The following is a 19214-nucleotide window of genomic DNA, read 5'->3' as shown; positions in this document are numbered from 1 at the left end:
GTTTGTGATTCTAGGGTTTTTGTTGTGACTTGTTGGTATACTTGTTCCTTTTTTTCACAAGTTTTGTTGAGTGTATTACGCATATGCATCGTGTACATGTGCCTAATGCTATGTGATCTTCCCTTATGTAGGAATTAAGTCATGGCCTCTTCTTCTTCTAATAGACCTATGGAAGCCGCTCGTGAGGTTTTAAATAACCCTAATGCCCAACCTCGCTTACAAGAAGGGGTTGGAAAACACTTTTTTGATTCTAATCCTCCTCGTACTAGTGGATCCGAAGTGGGAAATAATCAGGGTACAAGAGTTGGGCCACACCCTCAAATGAGCCATAGTGCTCCTGCTGTTAATCTTCCTTTTCAACAAATGGCTGATTTCTTTTGTCACATGGCTAGAAGAATGCCCGACCCTAATGAAATGAACTTTGAGAAAATGAGAAAAATGGGTGGAGTTGAGTTTGAAGGCATTGTTGATCCTACGGATGTCGAGCAGTGGTTGGAGCGGATGGAAAGAGTGTTTGAGCAATTAGAGTGTTCAGACACTGCCAAATTTAAGTATGCTGTCTCACTGTTACAAAAGAATGCCTATGACTGGTGGGTAAGTGTACCGAATTCCAAGGCAAAACCTCCTGTTCTTACTTGGAATCATTTTGTGAAAGAATTTCATATGAAGTATGTCCCTCCTGCTTATCATGATGCAAAGAATAAAGAGTTCTTGAATTTAGAGCAAGGGGGTATGTCTATTGCTGAATATCAGCAGAAGTTTCTCAGGCTTTCTCGTTATGCTGGTGGTATTATTAATAACGAAAAAGATAAGTGCAGACGATTCGAAGACGGTTTGAATAATTCCATCAGGAAATCTGTAGCGGTCCTACAACATGAAAACTTTTGTAAATTAGTTTCAGCTGCTCTTACTTGGGAAAGGATCGACAAGGAACAAGCTAGTAGAAATGAAAACAAGTTCAGAAAAGCTGATGCAAATTCAGGAGGTCCATCTAAAAGGGCAAGGTTTGACAATTCCAAAGCTAGTACTGCTCACAAGTTAGCCCAGCATAAGCAAAATAGATCAACTTTCTCTACTGCTAGCACTCTAAGCTATGGCCAAGGCAAGACTCGTATACCCACTTGTGCACAATGTGGAAAGACTCACTTTGGTACTTGTAGAAGAGCCTCTGGTGCTTGTTTTAATTGTGGGAGCTTCGATCATAAGGTTAAGGATTGTCCTAATCCTAACCCCACTTCTCCGCGTACGGAAGGCTCAGTTCAAAAACCTATTACCACACCTTCTCAAGGGAATAGAGGTGCAAGATCTAGAAACACACAAGCAACAGGTGCAGGTGGATCCAATCAAGCTAGTGAGTCAAGAGCTACAACACGAGCTTATGCTATGAGACAGAGGGATGACCAAGATGGAGCAGACGTGGTCGTTGGTAAATTTCACTTATTTGGCTTATGTGTTGTTACATTATTTGATCCTAGTTCTACACATTCTTATGTTTGCTCATCATTGGTTTTTCCTAAAAATGTGAAATCTGTGAGACTTGATTATGGTGTGTGTTATATCCCGTATTTCGTACGTTCGGATATCCCAAAGTAGTCGTGACGAAGTAAAGGGAATGACCATTTTCAAAAATTTATTATAATGTATAAGTTGTTGTGAATATTATTTACGAACATTGGTAGTATGGAAATAGTGAGGAAGACTAAGGGTAAAAAAGAAAATTCGTGAAAAGGGTTCATGGAAAATATTGCGAAGGACTAAGGGCAAAATGGAAATTTCACAAAAAAATATCAAGAATGTTCTTGAAGGGCCCTTGGCCGTGTGGCATGCCCCTATATGTCCACATTTTTATTAATTAATAAGGGCTAATGGTAAATTATAACAACATAAGGAGCAAAGCTTGCCAAAGAAGACATTAGTCTTCTTTGTTAAAATTTCAAGAAAACTCTAGAAAAAAAAATGACAAATAAGTCATCTTTGCCACCAAATTAAGAAGAATCTAGAGATGGATAAGTGGCCACATAAGATTGGAGGAGACTATATATATATATAAAAGGAGAGGACTAATTCATCAATTTGGAGAGTTGAAGAAACAAAGAAAAAAGAAGATACTTTGGAAGAAAAACAAAGGGCCAATTTCGGCCAAGCTTGGAGGAAACAAGAACCTTGGAAAAATTTCTCAAAAATTACTCTCTACTAATTGGAAGGTCCCTAGCAAGGAGAAGAGGTCATTGGAACAAGTAGAACATTTATTGTTGCAAGATCAACATTCTAGCCAAGTGGGAAATTGAAGAAAAAGGGTAAGAACTTAATCTTCTTTTATATTTTATGTATGGTTGTATATGTTGTGGTGTGTGGGAGTGAATGGAACTCATGAATATTATGAAAATATGGATGTTGAATAGTTGTCCGTGTATATGTAGTTGTGGCCGTGTGGTCATAGTGTGATTTGGAAGAGAATGGATTAATTCTATGTAGTATGTTAGTTGTTGTTGCAATGTATGGAAAAGGATGGAAATTCATGAAAATAGGGGTGTAGTTGTTGTGGCCGAGAATGTTATTGTGTGGTAAGCTATGATGAATTGATTTCATGTAATATTCTAGTCGATGTCGTTGCGGATTCTATGATATTATATGAAGGTTTAAAGGGTTGGAACGAAATGGAAATTGGTTGTAGATTGGTGGAGAAGTTAATGTAATATTAGTATGCTTCTTTATGTTTGTATGAATATGATGTTAGCAATGCATGGTTTTAATGTGGGTTATGAATCTAGAATAAAAATGTGTGGTTACACTTTTGTTGAAGTTTTCGGGTAGCATTAAATCATTGTGAATATTGTGAATGTTGTCGGACTATGTAGGAAGAGCGCTTAATGTTAGAATGTATTCTTGAATTGATTATTGACGTTATAGCTTGGTTGTTGGTTGGGTTGCTGTTGAATTGGGCCGAGCCATATTCTCGGGGGTGGCATATTACAGGGGAAATGCTGCCGAAATTTCGGCAGACAAAGTGTTACTTTAAAGAATCAACTTCTAAAGGCTCTAATCAAGTTTTGGTAAACATGACCAATTTGTAGATTTTGGCGGATTTGGAACGTGAATTTGGAGTCGCATAAGAAGCAGAAAAGGTATGTAAGGCTTTACCCTTCTTTCTATGGCATGTCTTCGACGGCATATGTTGGATATGAGCCTCGGGAATAACTCTACCCTCCGGAATCCGCGCCTAAAGTTTTCTCTTTTTCAATCAGTAGAATTGAACTAAAAAGTGTGCAAAATGTTGGAAGAATTTCCTAAACCTCTAGAACTCGCATAAATAGGACCCGACTACCCTAAAACCCTCACAAGTAACGCCATGACATGTAACATATGTAAATTTGGTACCCCGCCTCATTTGACCCGAGGTGGGCCCATGGTCCCCGGATTTTCCTTATTGTTCCGTTTGATCTATTTTGAAGCAGAATCCAAAGAAAATTTTTGATCCTTATCCCGTTCACCGAGTGACAAGTACTGTAACTATGCTAACGAGGATACTTCTATGATGACAATGATAATGATGATGTTAAGAAAGGGAATATGCCTATGATAAGTATGACAAAGATGATTCCATGACTAAGATGATGAATATGATCTTATAATGATAACGATGTAGTCCAAGATGAGAAAATGCCTACGGTAGATGTGTTGGCAAAATGTTTTGCTATGAAAAGGAAAATATGGAAACGTTAAACTAATTCTTGATATCTCAACTCTATTACAGGTAATGACTACTCTAAAAGGTCCTATGTCTATGAAACTGTACCCTATGACCCTATTTGATGTTTTCCTCATAATGACACTTTTCATTGGTAGTCTCGCCTCATAATACTCGTTCTTTCAAGGTGAGACAAAGCGACTATGGTTGTTCCATAATGTAATCGGAGGCTACCGACCTTCCGTCACTCCGATGGACACATGACTTTCTTTCAGCTCTCACGCATGCCAATGGTATGACATATGTATATGAATGTGAATATGTATATTTATATGTATACGGGGAAAAGGGAAAGGGCCACTGCTATATCACCACCTGATTCAGCTGGATTTCGTCCCGGACGCGGGATGCCCGGACGCGGGATATGGGAGAGCCGGATACGGCGTCTGTATATGTGATATATATATTTATATATAATATGTTGGGACACTGTTGGGGAGGGGGTGGGAGAGCCGATGCACTCGGCGTCGGTAAATGTGAATAAAGGATACCGTTTTCTGAAATGTTCTGTTTTCTGTACATGTAAATAAGAAGTACTGTTTTTCTGAATAAGGGACTAAGCATGCATGGCATCTGGCTGAAAGGCATTCATATGTACAGGTTACTTCTGTCCCAAGATACGCTCCATATGTCTATTCCGTTATTATTCATACTGTATGTTCCTTTATTATGTCACTATTCATGCCTTACATACTCAGTACATTACTCGTACTGACCCCTCTTCTTCGGGGGCTGCGTTCATGCCGCGCAGGTACACCAGATGAGCCACAGCTATCATAGAAGATGTTCCAGCGGAGTTGGCAGGCTCCACTTGTTCTGGAGTGCTGCCGAGTCAGAGTGTCTGAGCCATGATGTTTGTTTGATGTTAGAGACTTTGCAGACAGAGTCGTGGGTATAGAGTGTCGATAATATGTTGTATCATAAAGTCCATGTGATTGCAGATTCTGTTTGACTTGAGTACGATGGAAAAAAAAATCTCTTGAAAGTTTTACTATGTTTTCCATTTTTATTGATATAAGAGTCTAAGAAAGTTAAGTATGTAACAAGAGTCAGCGCGTTCGCTCGGCTCCAGATATGGGGTCGGGTGCCCATCACACCCTAGTAAGGTCGGGGTGTGACAAAGTGGTATCAGAGCAGGTCGGTCTAAGGGGTTGTCTGCAAAGTCGTGTCCGGTAGAGTCCTGGTTATGAGTGTGAAGCCGACCACATTTATAAACAGGAGGCTGCGGGACATCTAGGAAATATTGACCTTCTTTCTGTCTTAGATCGTGCGATAGAGCCAAGTCATAAGGAATAAGATTTCCCTATATGAGCTATATGTATGACGAAAGAAAACGAGCAAGGCTGCGGAAGCTTATAAAGGTAAGTCCCGACGTAATTGTTCTGTTACCTGAACTGGAAGTATTGGATGGCGGGGATCTGTCATATAGTCGTACGTTCTGTGAGGCCTTGATAACATTGGCCGCATATAGGTTTTGAATAATAGGAACAGTAAAGAAGGTTCTGCCAGAACAGGTACGCCCCACAGGAAGAAGTATGGGAAAGAAATACTGTGAATGGGTAATAAGTGAAATGCGTTGGTTCAGAAAGGTTATGGATTTGGGTGTGGCAACAAAGGTAAGGTCGCTACCATCGGGAATCTGGAAGCTCAACACAGGAGGTATTCATACACACAGGCGGAAGGTGAACATCGGGAACCAAAAGGGTAAAACACTAATTACAAAGGAAGGGACGTGTTACGAAAATGTTTTGGGAACTGTAAGACTTTGACTTGCTCCAGAGCATACAATAAAGGTCATGTGAGGAAGCTGACGCGAACATATCGTCATTAAGGCACCGAATTTCAGTGAAGCTTTTGGGTTAAGCGTGCTCAGGTGGGAGCAATTCCATGATGGGTGACCCCCTGGGAAGTTTATAAGGAATTTTACATATTCTGACATAAAAGACAAATGGAAAACTAGAATAGCCTAAGTGAAACTACGGTATATGAGATGACGGGAGACCATAAGAAGACGCGTGAAACAAGGCAGACTAGCTCGGTAAAGGACAGAAAGTGCACCACAGTCCCGGGATTAGGATAGACTTGAACAGCGCTTGGAAGTATTTGGTGAACTAGTTGATAGTGAATATGTATGTATATATGAATGTATAAGATATCCCGCATATGACTGTATCGGTGGCGTGCGAGCCCCTACAACCGAGACTACGGGAGGAAAGGTATTGATCACGCAAAGGTGCCGAAGTACGAGTGACAACAAGAATAAGTGGTCCAAGTGCGGCGAGTGAACTGTTATTATTTTACTATAGGTTGAGGTCGGAAATTCCAGTATAACGATACTCAGAAAAGAAAGAGAGTGTGAGTAAATGGAAGATAGGAAGCTTAAATGTCAGAAAAGGGGAAAGTTAAGAAAACCTTAGTAAGTGAAACCCCCGCGAGAAATTAATGGTAAAAGTACGAGACCACTAGGATAAAGATTCAAGAAGGCATGTGAGACGAGGTAGAGTGAGGTAAAAGGAAACAAGGAGAAATGTGGAGAGGTTGAGAGTTGATTTCAACAAGTAGGTCTAAGAGAATGGTGACCAGGGTAGAGGAATGTGAAGTAAGAGAAGGAATGCTCAGGATGGTGATGGTGTTAAGGTAAAAGATCTGTAAAAGGATAAGTATGTAGCCATAGTACTATGCTTAGAGGTTTAAGAGAGTAACGGAACGTTTAAGAAATATGGGCACACAGCTACAATACGAACATGTAGTTAAGAAAGAATTACGGGCAAGTGAGCTAAGCAAGTGAAAGGACGAATAAGGGATAAAGGTATAAATGCAGACTTCATAAAGGACTATTGGCATATAAGGAACCCCTTAAAGGGGGGGAGGCCATATAAGGCTTACGAGGAATAACGATGAACGAAATGAGCACTAGCACATGAAGCCAAGGACAATTATACATGTATCAAGAGATACAAAAAGAGACTAAAGAAGAGTTGTAGTAAGAATCAAAAGGTGTGGTTTTTGTTAAGATATGGTCACGAAACAGTAACGGAAAAGAGATGATCTGAGAAAGACAGGGATAATACGTTGGCCCAACAAAGTAGAAAATCCACGACACGGGAAGAAGATTCATGTAAAAACCGAGAAGTTCGATTATAAAAGGAATGAGGTAAAGGATAAGGAGTGAGCGTGAAGGAAAGGACGACTACAAAGGGACCTTCCCGAAATATTATGACACTCCATAAGACCAGTTGAACATTCGAGGACGAATGTTCTAATGGGGGGGAGGATGTTATATCCCGTATTTTGTACGTTCGGATATCCCAAAGTAGTCGTGACGAAGTAAAGGGAATGACCATTTTCAAAAATTTATTATAATGTATAAGTTGTTGTGAATATTATTTACGAACATTGGTAGTATGGAAATAGTGAGGAAGACTAAGGGTAAAAAAGAAAATTCGCGAAAAGGGTTCATGGAAAATATTGCGAAGGACTAAGGGCAAAATGGGAATTTCACAAAAAATATCAAGAATGTTCTTGAAGGGCCCTTGGCCGTGTGGCATGCCCCTATATGTCCACATTTTTATTAATTAATAAGGGCTAATGGTAAATTATAACAACATAAGGGGCAAAGCTTGCCAAAGAAGACATTAGTCTTCTTTGTTAAAATTTCAAGAAAACTCTAGAAAAAAAAATGACAAATAAGTCATCTTTGCCACCAAATTAAGAAGAATCTAGAGATGGATAGGTGGCCACATAAGATTGGAGGAGACTATATATATATATAAAAGGAGAGGACTAATTCATCAATTTGGAGAGTTGAAGAAACAAAGAAAAAAGAAGATACTTTGGAAGAAAAACAAAGGGCCAATTTCGGCCAAGCTTGGAGGAAACAAGAACCTTGGAAAATTTTTTCAAAAATTACTCTCTACTAATTGGAAGGTCCCTAGCAAGGAGAAGAGGTCATTGGAATAAGTAGAACATTTATTGTTGCAAGATCAACATTCTAGTCAAGTGGGAAATTGAAGAAAAAGGGTAAGAACTTAATCTTCTTTTATATTTTATGTATGGTTGTATATGTTGTGGTGTGTGGGAGTGAATGGAACTCATGAATATTATGAAAATATGGATGTTGAATAGTTGTCCGTGTATATGTAGTTGTGGCCGTGTAGTCATAGTGTGATTTGGAAGAGAATGGATTAATTCTATGTAGTATGTTAGTTGTTGTTGCAATGTATGGAAAAGGATGGAAATTCATGAAAATAGGGGTGTAGTTGTTGTGGCCGAGAATGTTATTGTGTGGTAAGCTATGATGAATTGATTTCATGTAATATTCTAGTCGATTTCGTTGCGGATTCTATAATATTATATGAAGGTTTAAAGGGTTGGAACGAAATGGAAATTGGTTGTAGATTGGTGGAGAAGTTAATGTAATATTAGTATGCTTCTTTATGTTTGTATGAATATGATGTTAGCAATGCATGGTTTTAATGTGGGTTATGAATCTAGAATAAAAATGTGTGGTTACACTTTTGTTGAAGTTTTCGGGTAGCATTAAATCATTGTGAATATTGTGAATGTTGTCGGACTATGTAGGAAGAGCGCTTAATGTTAGAATGTATTCTTGAATTGATTATTGACGTTATAGCTTTTGTTGGTTGGGTTGCTGTTGAATTGGGCCGAGCCATATTCTCGGGGGTGGCATATTACAGGGGAAATGCTGCAGAAATTTCGGCAGACAAAGTGTTACTTTAAAGAATCAACTTCTAAAGGCTCTAATCAAGTTTTGGTAAACATGACCAATTTGTAGATTTTGGCGGATTTGGAACGTGAATTTGGAGTCGCATAAGAAGCAGAAAAGGTATGTAAGGCTTTACCCTTCTTTCTATGGCATGTCTTCGACGGAATATGTTTGATATGAGCCTTGGGAATAACTCTACCCTCCGGAATCCGCGCCTAAAGTTTTCTCTTTTTCAATCAGTAGAATTGAACTAAAAAGTGTGCAAAATGTTGGAAGAATTTCCTAAACCTCTAGAACTCGCATAAATAGGACCCGACTACCCTAAAACCCTCACAAGTAACGCCATGACATGTAACATATGTAAATTTGGTACCCCGCCTCATTTGACCCGAGGTGGGCCCATGGTCCCCGGATTTTCCTTATTGTTCCGTTTGATCTATTTTGAAGCAGAATCCAAAGAAAACTTTTGATCTTTATCCCATTCACCGAGTGACAAGTACTGTAACTATGCTAACGAGGATACTTCTATGATGACAATGATAATGATGATGTTAAGAAAGGGAATATGCCTATGATAAATATGACAAAGATGATTCCATGACTAAGATGATGAATATGATCTTATAATGATAACGATGTAGTCCAAGATGAGAAAATGCCTACGGTAGATGTGTTGGCAAAATGTTCTGCTATGAAAAGGAAAATATGGAAACGTTAAACTAATTCTTGATATCTCAACTCTATTACAGGTAATGACTACTCTAAAAGGTCCTATGTATATGAAACTGTACCCTATGACCCTATTGGATGTTTTCCTCATAATGACACTTTTCATTGGTAGTCTCGCCTCATAATACTCGTTCCTTCAAGGTGAGACAAAGCGACTATGGTTGTTCCATAATGTAATCGGAGGCTACCGACCTTCCGTCACTCCGATGGACACATGACTTTCTTTCAGCTCTCATGCATGCCAATGGTATGACATATGTATATGAATGTGAATATGTATATGTATATGTATACGGGGAAAAGGGAAAGGGCCACTGTTATATCACCACCTGATTCAGCTGGATTTCGTCCCGGACGCGGGATATGGGAGAGCCGGATACGGCGTCTGTATATGTGATATATATATATATAATATGTTGGGACACTGTTGGGGAGGGGGGTGGGAGAGCCGATGTACTCGGCGTCGGTAAATGTGAATAAAGGATACCGTTTTCTGAAATGTTCTGTTTTCTGTACATGTAAATAAGAAGTACTATTTTTCTGAAAAAGGGACTAAGCATGCATGGCATCTGCCTGAAAGGCATTCATATGTACAGGTTACTTCTGTCCCAAGATAAGCTCCATATGTCTATTCCGTTATTATTCATACTGTATGTTCCTTTATTATGTCACTATTCATGCCTTACATACTCAGTACATTACTCGTACTGACCCCTCTTCTTCGGGGACTGCGTTCATGCCGCGCAGGTACACCAGATGAGCCACAGCTATCATAGAAGATGTTCCAGCGGAGTTGGCAAGCTCCACTTGTTCTGGAGTGCTGCCGAGTCAGAGTGTCTGAGCCATGATGTTTGTTTGATGTTAGAGACTTGCAGGCAGAGTCGTGGGTATAGAGTGTCGATAATTTGTTGTATCATAAAGTCCATGTGATTGCAGATTCTGTTTGACTTGAGTACGATGGAAAAAAAAAATCTCTTGAAAGTTTTACTATGTTTTCCATTTTTATTGATATAAGAGTCTAAGAAAGTTAAGTATGTAACAAGAGTCAGCGGGTTCGCTCGGCTCCAGATATGGGGTCGGGTGCCCATCACACCCTAGTAAGGTCGGGGTGTGACAGTGTGCTTGTCCAAAGTCCTTTGGGTCAACAAGTTGTTTGTAATCAAATCTATCGAGGTTGTCCCTTGGTGATTAGAAATCTAGCCTTCCCTGCTGATTTGATTGAAATGCCTTTCCAAGACTATGATGTCATTATCGGTATGGATTGGCTTTATAGGTACCATGCAGTAGTTGATTGTAGGTCGAAGCATGTGACCTTTAGAGCTCCTTCACTTTCACACATTGACATCTAATATTATCTCCGCGGTTGTGGCAAGAAAGATGATTAGTTAGGGTTGTGAAGCTTATCTTGCTCATATATTTGATACACACCTGGAAAGTCCAAGCCTTGAGGATATACCAGTGGTGTGTGAATTTCCTGATGTTTTCCCTGAAAATCTTCCTGGACTGCCCCCGGAAAGGGAGGTTGAATTTCCTATAGAGGTTATTCCTGGAACTACTCATATTTCTATAACACCGTATCGAATGTCCCTAGCAGAATTGAAGGAGTTAAAAAATCAATTGCAAGAACTTCTTGAGAAAGGTTTTATTCGCCCGACTGTTTCTCCCTGGGGAGCTCCTGTTCTATTTGTGAAAAAGAAAGATGGAACTCTTAGGCTTTGTATTGATTACCGGCAACTGAACAAGGTAACAATTAAGAATAGATATCCACTGCCTAGGATTAATGATTTATTTGACCAGTTAAAGGGTGCTAATTTGTTCTCAAAACTTGACTTGAGGTCTGGGTATTACCAACTGCGGGTAAGGGAACAAGATGTCTATAAAACTGCCTTTAGGACTCAATATGGCCATTATGAATTTTTGGTGATGCCATTCGGGCTGACGAATGCTCCTGCGACATTCATGGATCTGATGAACCGCGTGTTTAAGCCTTATCTTGATCAATTTGTGGTGGTCTTTATAGATGATATCTTAATATATTCAAAGAATAGTGAAGATCATGGAAAACATCTTCGAATTGTTTTGCAAATTTTGCAAGAGAAAAAGCTTTATGCTAAGCTTTCCAAATGTGAATTTTGGCTTGGTGAAGTGGCTTTTATGGGACATATTGTGTCGGCTGAAGGTGTGAAGGTGGATCCTAGTAAGATTCAAGCTATTGTTGAATGGAAACCACCTAAAAGTCCAACTGAAGTAAGGAGTTTCTTGGGTTTGGCGGGATACTATAGAAGGTTTGTCAAAGGCTTATCCATTATAGCCTCTCCTTTGACTAAACTCTTGAGGAAGGATGTCAAGTTCATATGGGATGACAAAGGCCAAGAGAGCTTTGAAAAGCTCAAATGTTTATTGACACAAGCTCCTATACTTACTCTACCAACTGAGGGGAAAGAGTATGTGATATATAGTGATGTTTCTCATCATGGTTTGGGTTGTGTCCTGATGTAGGAGGGGAAAGTGGTTGCGTATGCCTCTCGAAAATTGAAACCACATGAATTGAACTATCCTACTCATGACCTTGAGCTCGCTGCCATAGTGTTTGCTTTGAAAATTTGGAGGCATTACTTATATGGCGAAAAGTGTCACATATTTACTGATCACAAGAGTTTGAAGTACTTGGGTACACAGAAAGAGTTGAATTTGAGACAACGTAGATGGCTTGAACTCATTAAATATTATGACTACACGATTGATTATCATCCTAGTAAAGCCAATGTGGTGGCAGATGCTCTAAGTCGCAAAGCCTTTGCTAGTTTATCTCTAAGTCATTTTCCTTTGTTTCTTAAATTAAGAGCCATGAATGCTTGTCTTGCATTTAATTCTGATGGCTCTATTGCTACTAGCTTGCAAGTCAAGCCAGTTCTACTTGAGCAGGTGAAAGAAGCACAGAAGTTAGATGAGAAGATTGTGAAATTGATCAAAGAAGTTCAAACTGGAGAAAAGCTTGATTTTAAATTGAGGGAGGATGGTGTTCTACTTTATAAAAATAGGTTATGTGTCCCTAAAGATGACAAATTGAGAAAAGAAATTTTGAATGAAGCACATACTTCACCATATGCAATGCATCCTGGAGGTACTAAAATGTACCAAACCATCAAAGAACACTACTGGTGGAATGGTATGAAGAAGGACATTGCGGAATTTATTTCTAGATGCTTAGTTTGTCAACATATAAAGGCCGAGCATCAAGTCCCAACTGGTTTGTTACAACCCTTATCGATACCTGAATGGAAATGGGAAAGAATAACTATGGACTTTGTTTCTGGGCTTCCACGCACTCAAAGAAATCATGACGCAATTTGGGTTATAGTTGATAGGCTAACCAAAAATGCCCATTTCTTAGCCATCAGAATGGACTACCCACTTGAACGTTTAGCAGAATTGTACGTTAATGAGATTATGAGACTACATGGTGTCCCTGTCTCTATTGTATCTGACCGAGACCCAAGGTTTACATCCAGATTCAGGACTAGCTTGCAAGAAGCTTTGGGCACTAGGTTGAACTTTAGTACTTCTTTCCATCCTCAGACAAACGGCCAGTCCGAGAGGGTGATTCAAATCTTGGAAGATATTCTTCGAGCTTGCATTATGGAATTTGAGGGTAGTAGGGACAGACACCTAGCCTTGATAGAGTTCGCTTACAATAATAGCTACCAATAAAGTATTGGCATGCCTCCCTACGAAGCCTTATATGGGAGAAAGTGTAGAACTCCCCTTTGTTGGAATGAAGTTGGTGAAAGAAAATTGGTTGGTCCTGAGATTGTGCAACAAACTGAGGATAAAGTAAAAGTCATCAAGGATCGTCTAAAAATTGCTTCGGATAGACAAAAGTCTTATGCTGATCTTAAAAGGCGTGAAGTTGAGCATCAAGTGGGAGATAAAGTATTTTTAAAGGTTTCTCCATGGAAGAAGATTATGAGACTTAGTCCTCGATTTATTGGACCATATGAAGTACTTGAGAGGGTTGGTCCAGTTGCATATAAATTAGCTCTTCCACCGGAGTTAGATAGAATCCACAATGTCTTCCATGTTTCTATGCTTAGAAGATATCGCTCAGATCCATCTCATGTCCTTCTTGTTGAATCCATTGAGGTCAGCCCTGACTTGACATATGAAGAGGAACCTATCAAAATCTTGGCGCATGAGACAAAAGAGCTTAGAAACAAGAAAATCCCATTTGTAAAAGTCCTTTGGAGAAATCATTCTGGCAAAGAAGCTACTTGGGAGCGAGAAGAGGATATGCGAATTTAATATCCACAGTTGTTTTGAGGCTAGTATAAGGTAAATTTCGAGACGAAATTTCTTAAGAGGGGGGGGGGGGGGGGGAGTTGTAACGCCCCGAATTTTTTATTTTTTTTAAAAAAACTCGCTCTTGAATTTTTTATTGACCATACCTTGATAGTAAGGGTATATTTTACTTCGCACTCCCTGGATGTGAACTTGACGACATTTGAAGCTTGTTTGAAGTGTTATGGTGTAGTTATATGAACTACTCCTACTATGATTATCTTATTAAATTTATTAAATGTTATAGATATTTATAAAAGTGGGCAACCTTTTTATTCTATTTTATTATTTTCTTCCATTCTTATCAAGGAAGATACAAGTTATTTTATTATTGTTTTCATTCTTGTCAAGTAAGATATATATCCCTTTGTCTCTTATTCCCCTCACCTCTATAATTTTCGTTTCCTCTCTAGAAAAAGAAGACCAAAAACTCCTCTCCTATCATAACATTCATCCACCAAATCAATCATCAAGATTTTCCTTGGTTGAGCCCCAAACACCTCCACACGATTGAGGTAAGTTACAAACCCGTTTTTGGATTGGACTGCGGTTAGTGTTTTTGGCATAACTCCTTGTATAAAGCTTAGTTTTAAGTGATTCAAGATTTTATAGAATGCTATTTCATAGACCTAAAACTTTCTTTCAGACCCTAAAACCCAGTTTTGCTTGTATTCACTCGAAAAGGGGCGAAGAAGTACAGGGCAGGTGTTGCCCAGATTTTCGTTTTGCAAACCCTACATGTACTGCTGTTAGTATTTTGAGCATATATCTTTGTACACAATTGATATAGGAGTGATTAGAATTTCTGTAAGACCCTAAGACATATATCTAAAACTTTAATTAAGGCTTCAAAGTCTATATTTGCCATTTACCCCTTTGAAACTGAGTGACAGTACAAGACAGTAGTACTGTCCAGAATTCCTGTTTTGATAGTTTAGGCTGATTTTCATTGATTTCATGTTTAGTTTCGACGTGCTGAGACTTTTGAACTTAAGTAGGTATTTGATTGTGTATTTAAGGTATATATGCTCTTGTACAAGCTAAGAGGAATTGTTTGACGAAGTGGACTTTGGTTGGTCTATGGTGTAGATGATTTGAACTCCTCGAGCTGTGGTAGAACTTGTTGTTTGGTAAAATGCCAAGGTTTGTGTATAAACTTGAACTTGGAATATCCTTGTTTTCTAGAATTATTGAAGTACCTTGATGGGTTGTTTCCTTACTCTTCGTCTTATATCATGGTATGGTTATTGTCTCAAGTATTGCAAGACTTTCGCTAAATCACCCACTTGTACGGATTGCTTGATCATTTTGCATTCTTGTTGGGACTTTGTCCTTCTTGTTAAGGTGACTTTTTCATTGATATCGGCATGCCTCTCGATTCGGATCTTGCCCATCTTGACTTTAGATTTACATTTCGTCTTGATGATGGATTTTCGTCCATTTTCGAGTACAAGTGGAAAGACACTTTCAACATGGCTCTTGATTCTCTTGACTATTGGGTGACGACCCTTCTTGATTTGGGGCTTCGGTCCATCTTGATATTGATTGTTCTTGGTGTGATGGCATGACGTACATATTGGGCGAAAGTGGTTATTTGACAAACTCTCTTGAATTGAATTATAAGCTTTCTTGATACTTGAGCCTTCGAATATTAGTATCGATATTTTGAAACTCTTCAAGGTTGGTATTTGATATTTTGATATACTTGTTTACTTGGTTTATTGTTATCTTATTGAGCTACCTATGACGGACAAGGGAATTGGAGAAGCTAATGGCTCCAAGCCCAAAGTTTATACACCACTAAGCTTTATGCTTAGCGATAGTTGTTTTCTATCGTAGGTAATGTGCGGGAAGAGATGTGAAGATGGACATTTAGAGTAGATTTTTTGGGAGCCTTAGTGAAGATCACATTTGCATATGCATCTAGGTCTTGTAAAATTTTGGGGACTTGTACATGATCCATGTATGGCACTTATGTATGAAATTTTGAAGGCTTGTTGGACACAAAACCATATGATTGTAACTTGAACTTGGTGACTTATTTTGCTATTTTAGGGTGTGCTACCAACCCAAGTCATGCCATGTACTGGGTTTACATTTTTCCTCGTAATTATGTAAAAAGAAAGATACTAGTTCTGTGATAATCGCAAGTTTGAGTTTTGTGTATCTTATGGACCCGCAATGGTGTTGATTTGAAAATATAATTTCAAAATGAAGTTTCTTAAATGTGTTGACTATTTGAGAAGAGAATCACCATTTTAAATTGATACTTTGATATTGTATTTCATCTAAGATATATTTGGAGGGTACAATGAAAAAAAAGATGACGCACTTTCAACCCTTTTTCGCGTGGGCCTATTTCTGCTATAAAACATTTTTGTGTGAATATCCTTTGGCATAAACTTCTTCTAAACGTTGTAAGTGTGAAATTAGCATTTTTTTTGTAAGTGGTATCCTTTCAAAGGGGATGCTACACATGATATAAACAGAAATCTAAATCAAACAAGCATATTAGCTTAAACTATATTCTAAACCACATAATCACATTAAATGAGCATGATATAGACAGAAATCTAAATAGAAAGCAATAAACTAAAAAGTTTTTACCTTTTGCGAGTGCAACCGGGGCAAGCGATGGACTTGGAGGCTTCTATCCTTCCAATGCCAAACTCATCCACCAACACAACAACCAAATAAAAGTAGAGAAACTTTAGAACAAAAAAAAAACTGAAACCTTTCGGCTAAGCTTACAACATTGAGTAATGGAACTTTAAAACTTTTAAAAGTTGTAATTTTCAAGCCTTTCTCGGGTTTCAACCTCTTCTTTTTTGAACAAATGGGGTTCTATTTACAAAATCCCAGAATACATCTCAGAACTTTATACAACCAATATGGGACTTGTAAATTTACACAAGTCTCCACTCAAAATCCAACACACGGTCCAGATTTGAGGCAATACGAAATCAATGGCTCAAATCATTTCAATACCAACATAATGACGGAAAATATAAGAAAAAGGGGGACTTTGTACCTTTAGGGGTTGTTTGGCCGGATTTTGTGGAGAGAAGGATGAAGCCATTAATGCTTCGTCCTCTCCCTCACGCTATACACTCACTACGCAATGGGACATGGCCCAAAAATAGGTAGGGTGGTTGAAGTGGCAGTGGGGCAGTGCTACGGTTTTACCCCTAGCCACCTCCCTCTTTTCTCTTTTGCAAAACGACCCCTAGGGTATGAAAAGAAATAGGGAGGAAGGAGCAATATTCCTCCCCCCCCCCCCCCCCCCACCTTTTAATTTATAGTAGACCGGGTCTGGTCTTATTTTGGATAGGGCCTGGTCCCTTTTTATTTTTTTAAAACAGGCCTGGTATATGTATACATATATATAGGCACCATGTATCTATATATGGTGCATATATATATGTATGGAGGGTCGAGGATAAATATCCCAAATAAAAAAAACAATTATTATCCTATTGGACTTAATAAATTTTGAAACATAACTCATTAAAAATTATTTTGCAAATACTGGTCCCAAATTAATTAACCAGCTAATTTACCAATTAAACAACTATGCAAACACAGAGTTAAGGTTTGAGGGGTAAAATGGTCAATTCTTTTAAATACTCAAAGTGCCTTTGACAATAAAATAGAATAAATTACTCATTAATCTAATTTTTCTTGATTAAATTAATTAAGTAAATAATTATTCAAAATGGTTTTTCCTTTGATTAATCTAAATAAAAAATATTCCTTGAATGTCATAAAAACCCTAATTAATTTCCACAAAAATTTAAACTATCTTGGAGATTTCTTTATCAATGTAAAAAGGTGAAATATTATCCCAACTAGTTTCATGTAAAATTACTTAGATCCTTTAGGGTGCGCAACTGATTTTATTTATTGTCCAAGGACTCCGAGCACTTAAAATAAATTTTGGGAGGTCAAAAATTAGGTGTCAACAACTTCCCCTTTGGTGTTCGGGGATGGCGGGACCATCCTTGAGCAACGAAATTTGACTAACCCTATTTTTTGACGGACCCGACTCATCTTGCCCTTCAATTTCAAACAAGTCACACATGTGCGGCTGGACCCTGGCTTCCGGGTTTCCTACATATCTCGATATATACAAGAATTCAGGCCACCTGTAGTTCGACTCGATTAAAGACTTTAAGTGATTTAGCAGCAAAGTCCTGAGACTCCCAGTGTTGTGGTCGGGTTTCCCTGGATGGTGGTTGGAGTGAGGCCGACTCTTGGGTTTTGAGTCTTCCTACATATCCCTGGTCTCTGGGAATCAGGCCACATGTAGTTCGACTTGCTGGAAAAGAGCATCCCCCTTTTTCCAGGAAGACCTTCGAATTTTACTGGTGTGTATCCGACTGGTCGTGATTTTTTGGCAAAATAGATATATTGTTGCTAAGTATGAGATTGGACGGCTTCCAAGTCCTATCTAGAGAGCTTGACTCTTATGGGCACCCTAGCTTGACCGGTTGCGTAAGAAAAAATTTCACGTTTGCTCCGCAATTCATCTAGATCTGGTTCAGCAGGTTAGCTCTCTCTTGGAGGTTGTGCTCCTGCTTTTGAAATTTGATAATATTGAAGATATCTCTGTGATATTTGTATGAATGGCCCTCTTGGCAGCAGGAAAGTAAATAGCAATGGCCCTCTTGGCAGCAGGAAAGTAAACATGCAATGGCCCTCTTGGCAATTTGTATGAATGGCCCTCTCGGCAGTATGTATGACTGAACGGCCCTCTCGGCAGTATGTATGAATGAATGGCCCTCTCAGTAGTATGTATGAATGAATGGCCCTCTCGGCAGTATGCATGAATGGCCCTCTCGACTGAATGAATGAATGGCCCACTAAGCAGTATGTATGAATGGCCCTCTCGGCAGTAGGAAAGTAAACGTACAATGGCCCTCTTAGCAGCAGGAAAGTAAATGTGCAATGGCCCTCTTGGCTGTTTGTGTGAATGAATGGCCCTCTCGGCAGCAGGAAAGTAAACATGCAATGGCCCTCTTGGCAGCAGGAAAGTAAACATGCAATGGCCCTTCCGGCAACAGAAAAGTAAACATGCAATTGGCCCTCTCGGCAGGAAGAAAGTAAACGTGCAATGGCCCTCTTGGCAGTATGTATGAATGAATAGCTCTCTCGGCAGTAGGAAAGTAAACGTGCAATGGCCCTCTCGGCAGCTGGTATGAACTAATTGAAAGGAATTTAGAGAATAGAAGAATCAAAAGGAATTAAAAGATGACAGATACGGACCTTGTGGCCAAATGATCTTTCTTTTGTCCGTAGTATGGGTTGTGACCCTCGTAGTTGGATATGCCCCTTTGTTTTTGTCATGACCTTTTTGGTCGAATATTTCTTTATGCTCATTCAGTGCGACCCTTTTTGCCTGATATGTCTTTGTCGTTCATTTGTTTTGTTGACCCTTCTGGTCGAATACTCCTTTGCCATTCATTTGTTTTGTTGACCCTTTCAGTCAGATGCATTTTTACGCTCATTGTCCTGACCCTTTAGGCCGGATGAGTCTTTACCGTCCATTTCTGTCGTGACCCTTTTGGTCTTTCTTCGTTAGGATTGGCCTTGCTGTGAATAGACCGGTCAATGGCGCGCCTAATTTCTTGTTATAATCCTGCATCCACAGAAAAATTGTGAGTTTCCTAAAGG

At 39.0% G+C, this 19214-nt stretch overlaps 1 protein-coding gene and 1 long non-coding RNA gene across 2 annotated transcripts; both read left to right on the top strand.

The window, feature by feature from the left end:
- Nucleotides 1–2125: 2125 nt before the first annotated feature.
- On the top strand, nucleotides 2126–4710 carry LOC132599651 (uncharacterized). The gene is made up of 3 exons (XR_009566918.1): nucleotides 2126–2297; nucleotides 3075–3125; nucleotides 4500–4710. It is a non-coding gene; the product is annotated as an uncharacterized LOC132599651 (long non-coding RNA).
- An 8213-nt stretch (nucleotides 4711–12923) lies between these two features.
- Nucleotides 12924–13505, top strand: LOC132643955 (uncharacterized). Its single transcript, XM_060360489.1, has one exon. It carries the CDS (start codon nucleotides 12924–12926, stop codon nucleotides 13503–13505), a length of 582 nt encoding a protein of 193 aa, XP_060216472.1.
- The last annotated feature ends 5709 nt before the right edge of the window (nucleotides 13506–19214 follow it).

The sequence above is a fragment of the Lycium barbarum genome, chromosome 6, assembly GCF_019175385.1.
Source record: "Lycium barbarum isolate Lr01 chromosome 6, ASM1917538v2, whole genome shotgun sequence".
Taxonomy (NCBI): Eukaryota; Viridiplantae; Streptophyta; class Magnoliopsida; order Solanales; family Solanaceae; genus Lycium; species Lycium barbarum.
Note: the sequence above shows the minus strand (reverse complement) of the source record. Positions and strands in the feature narration are given on the sequence as shown.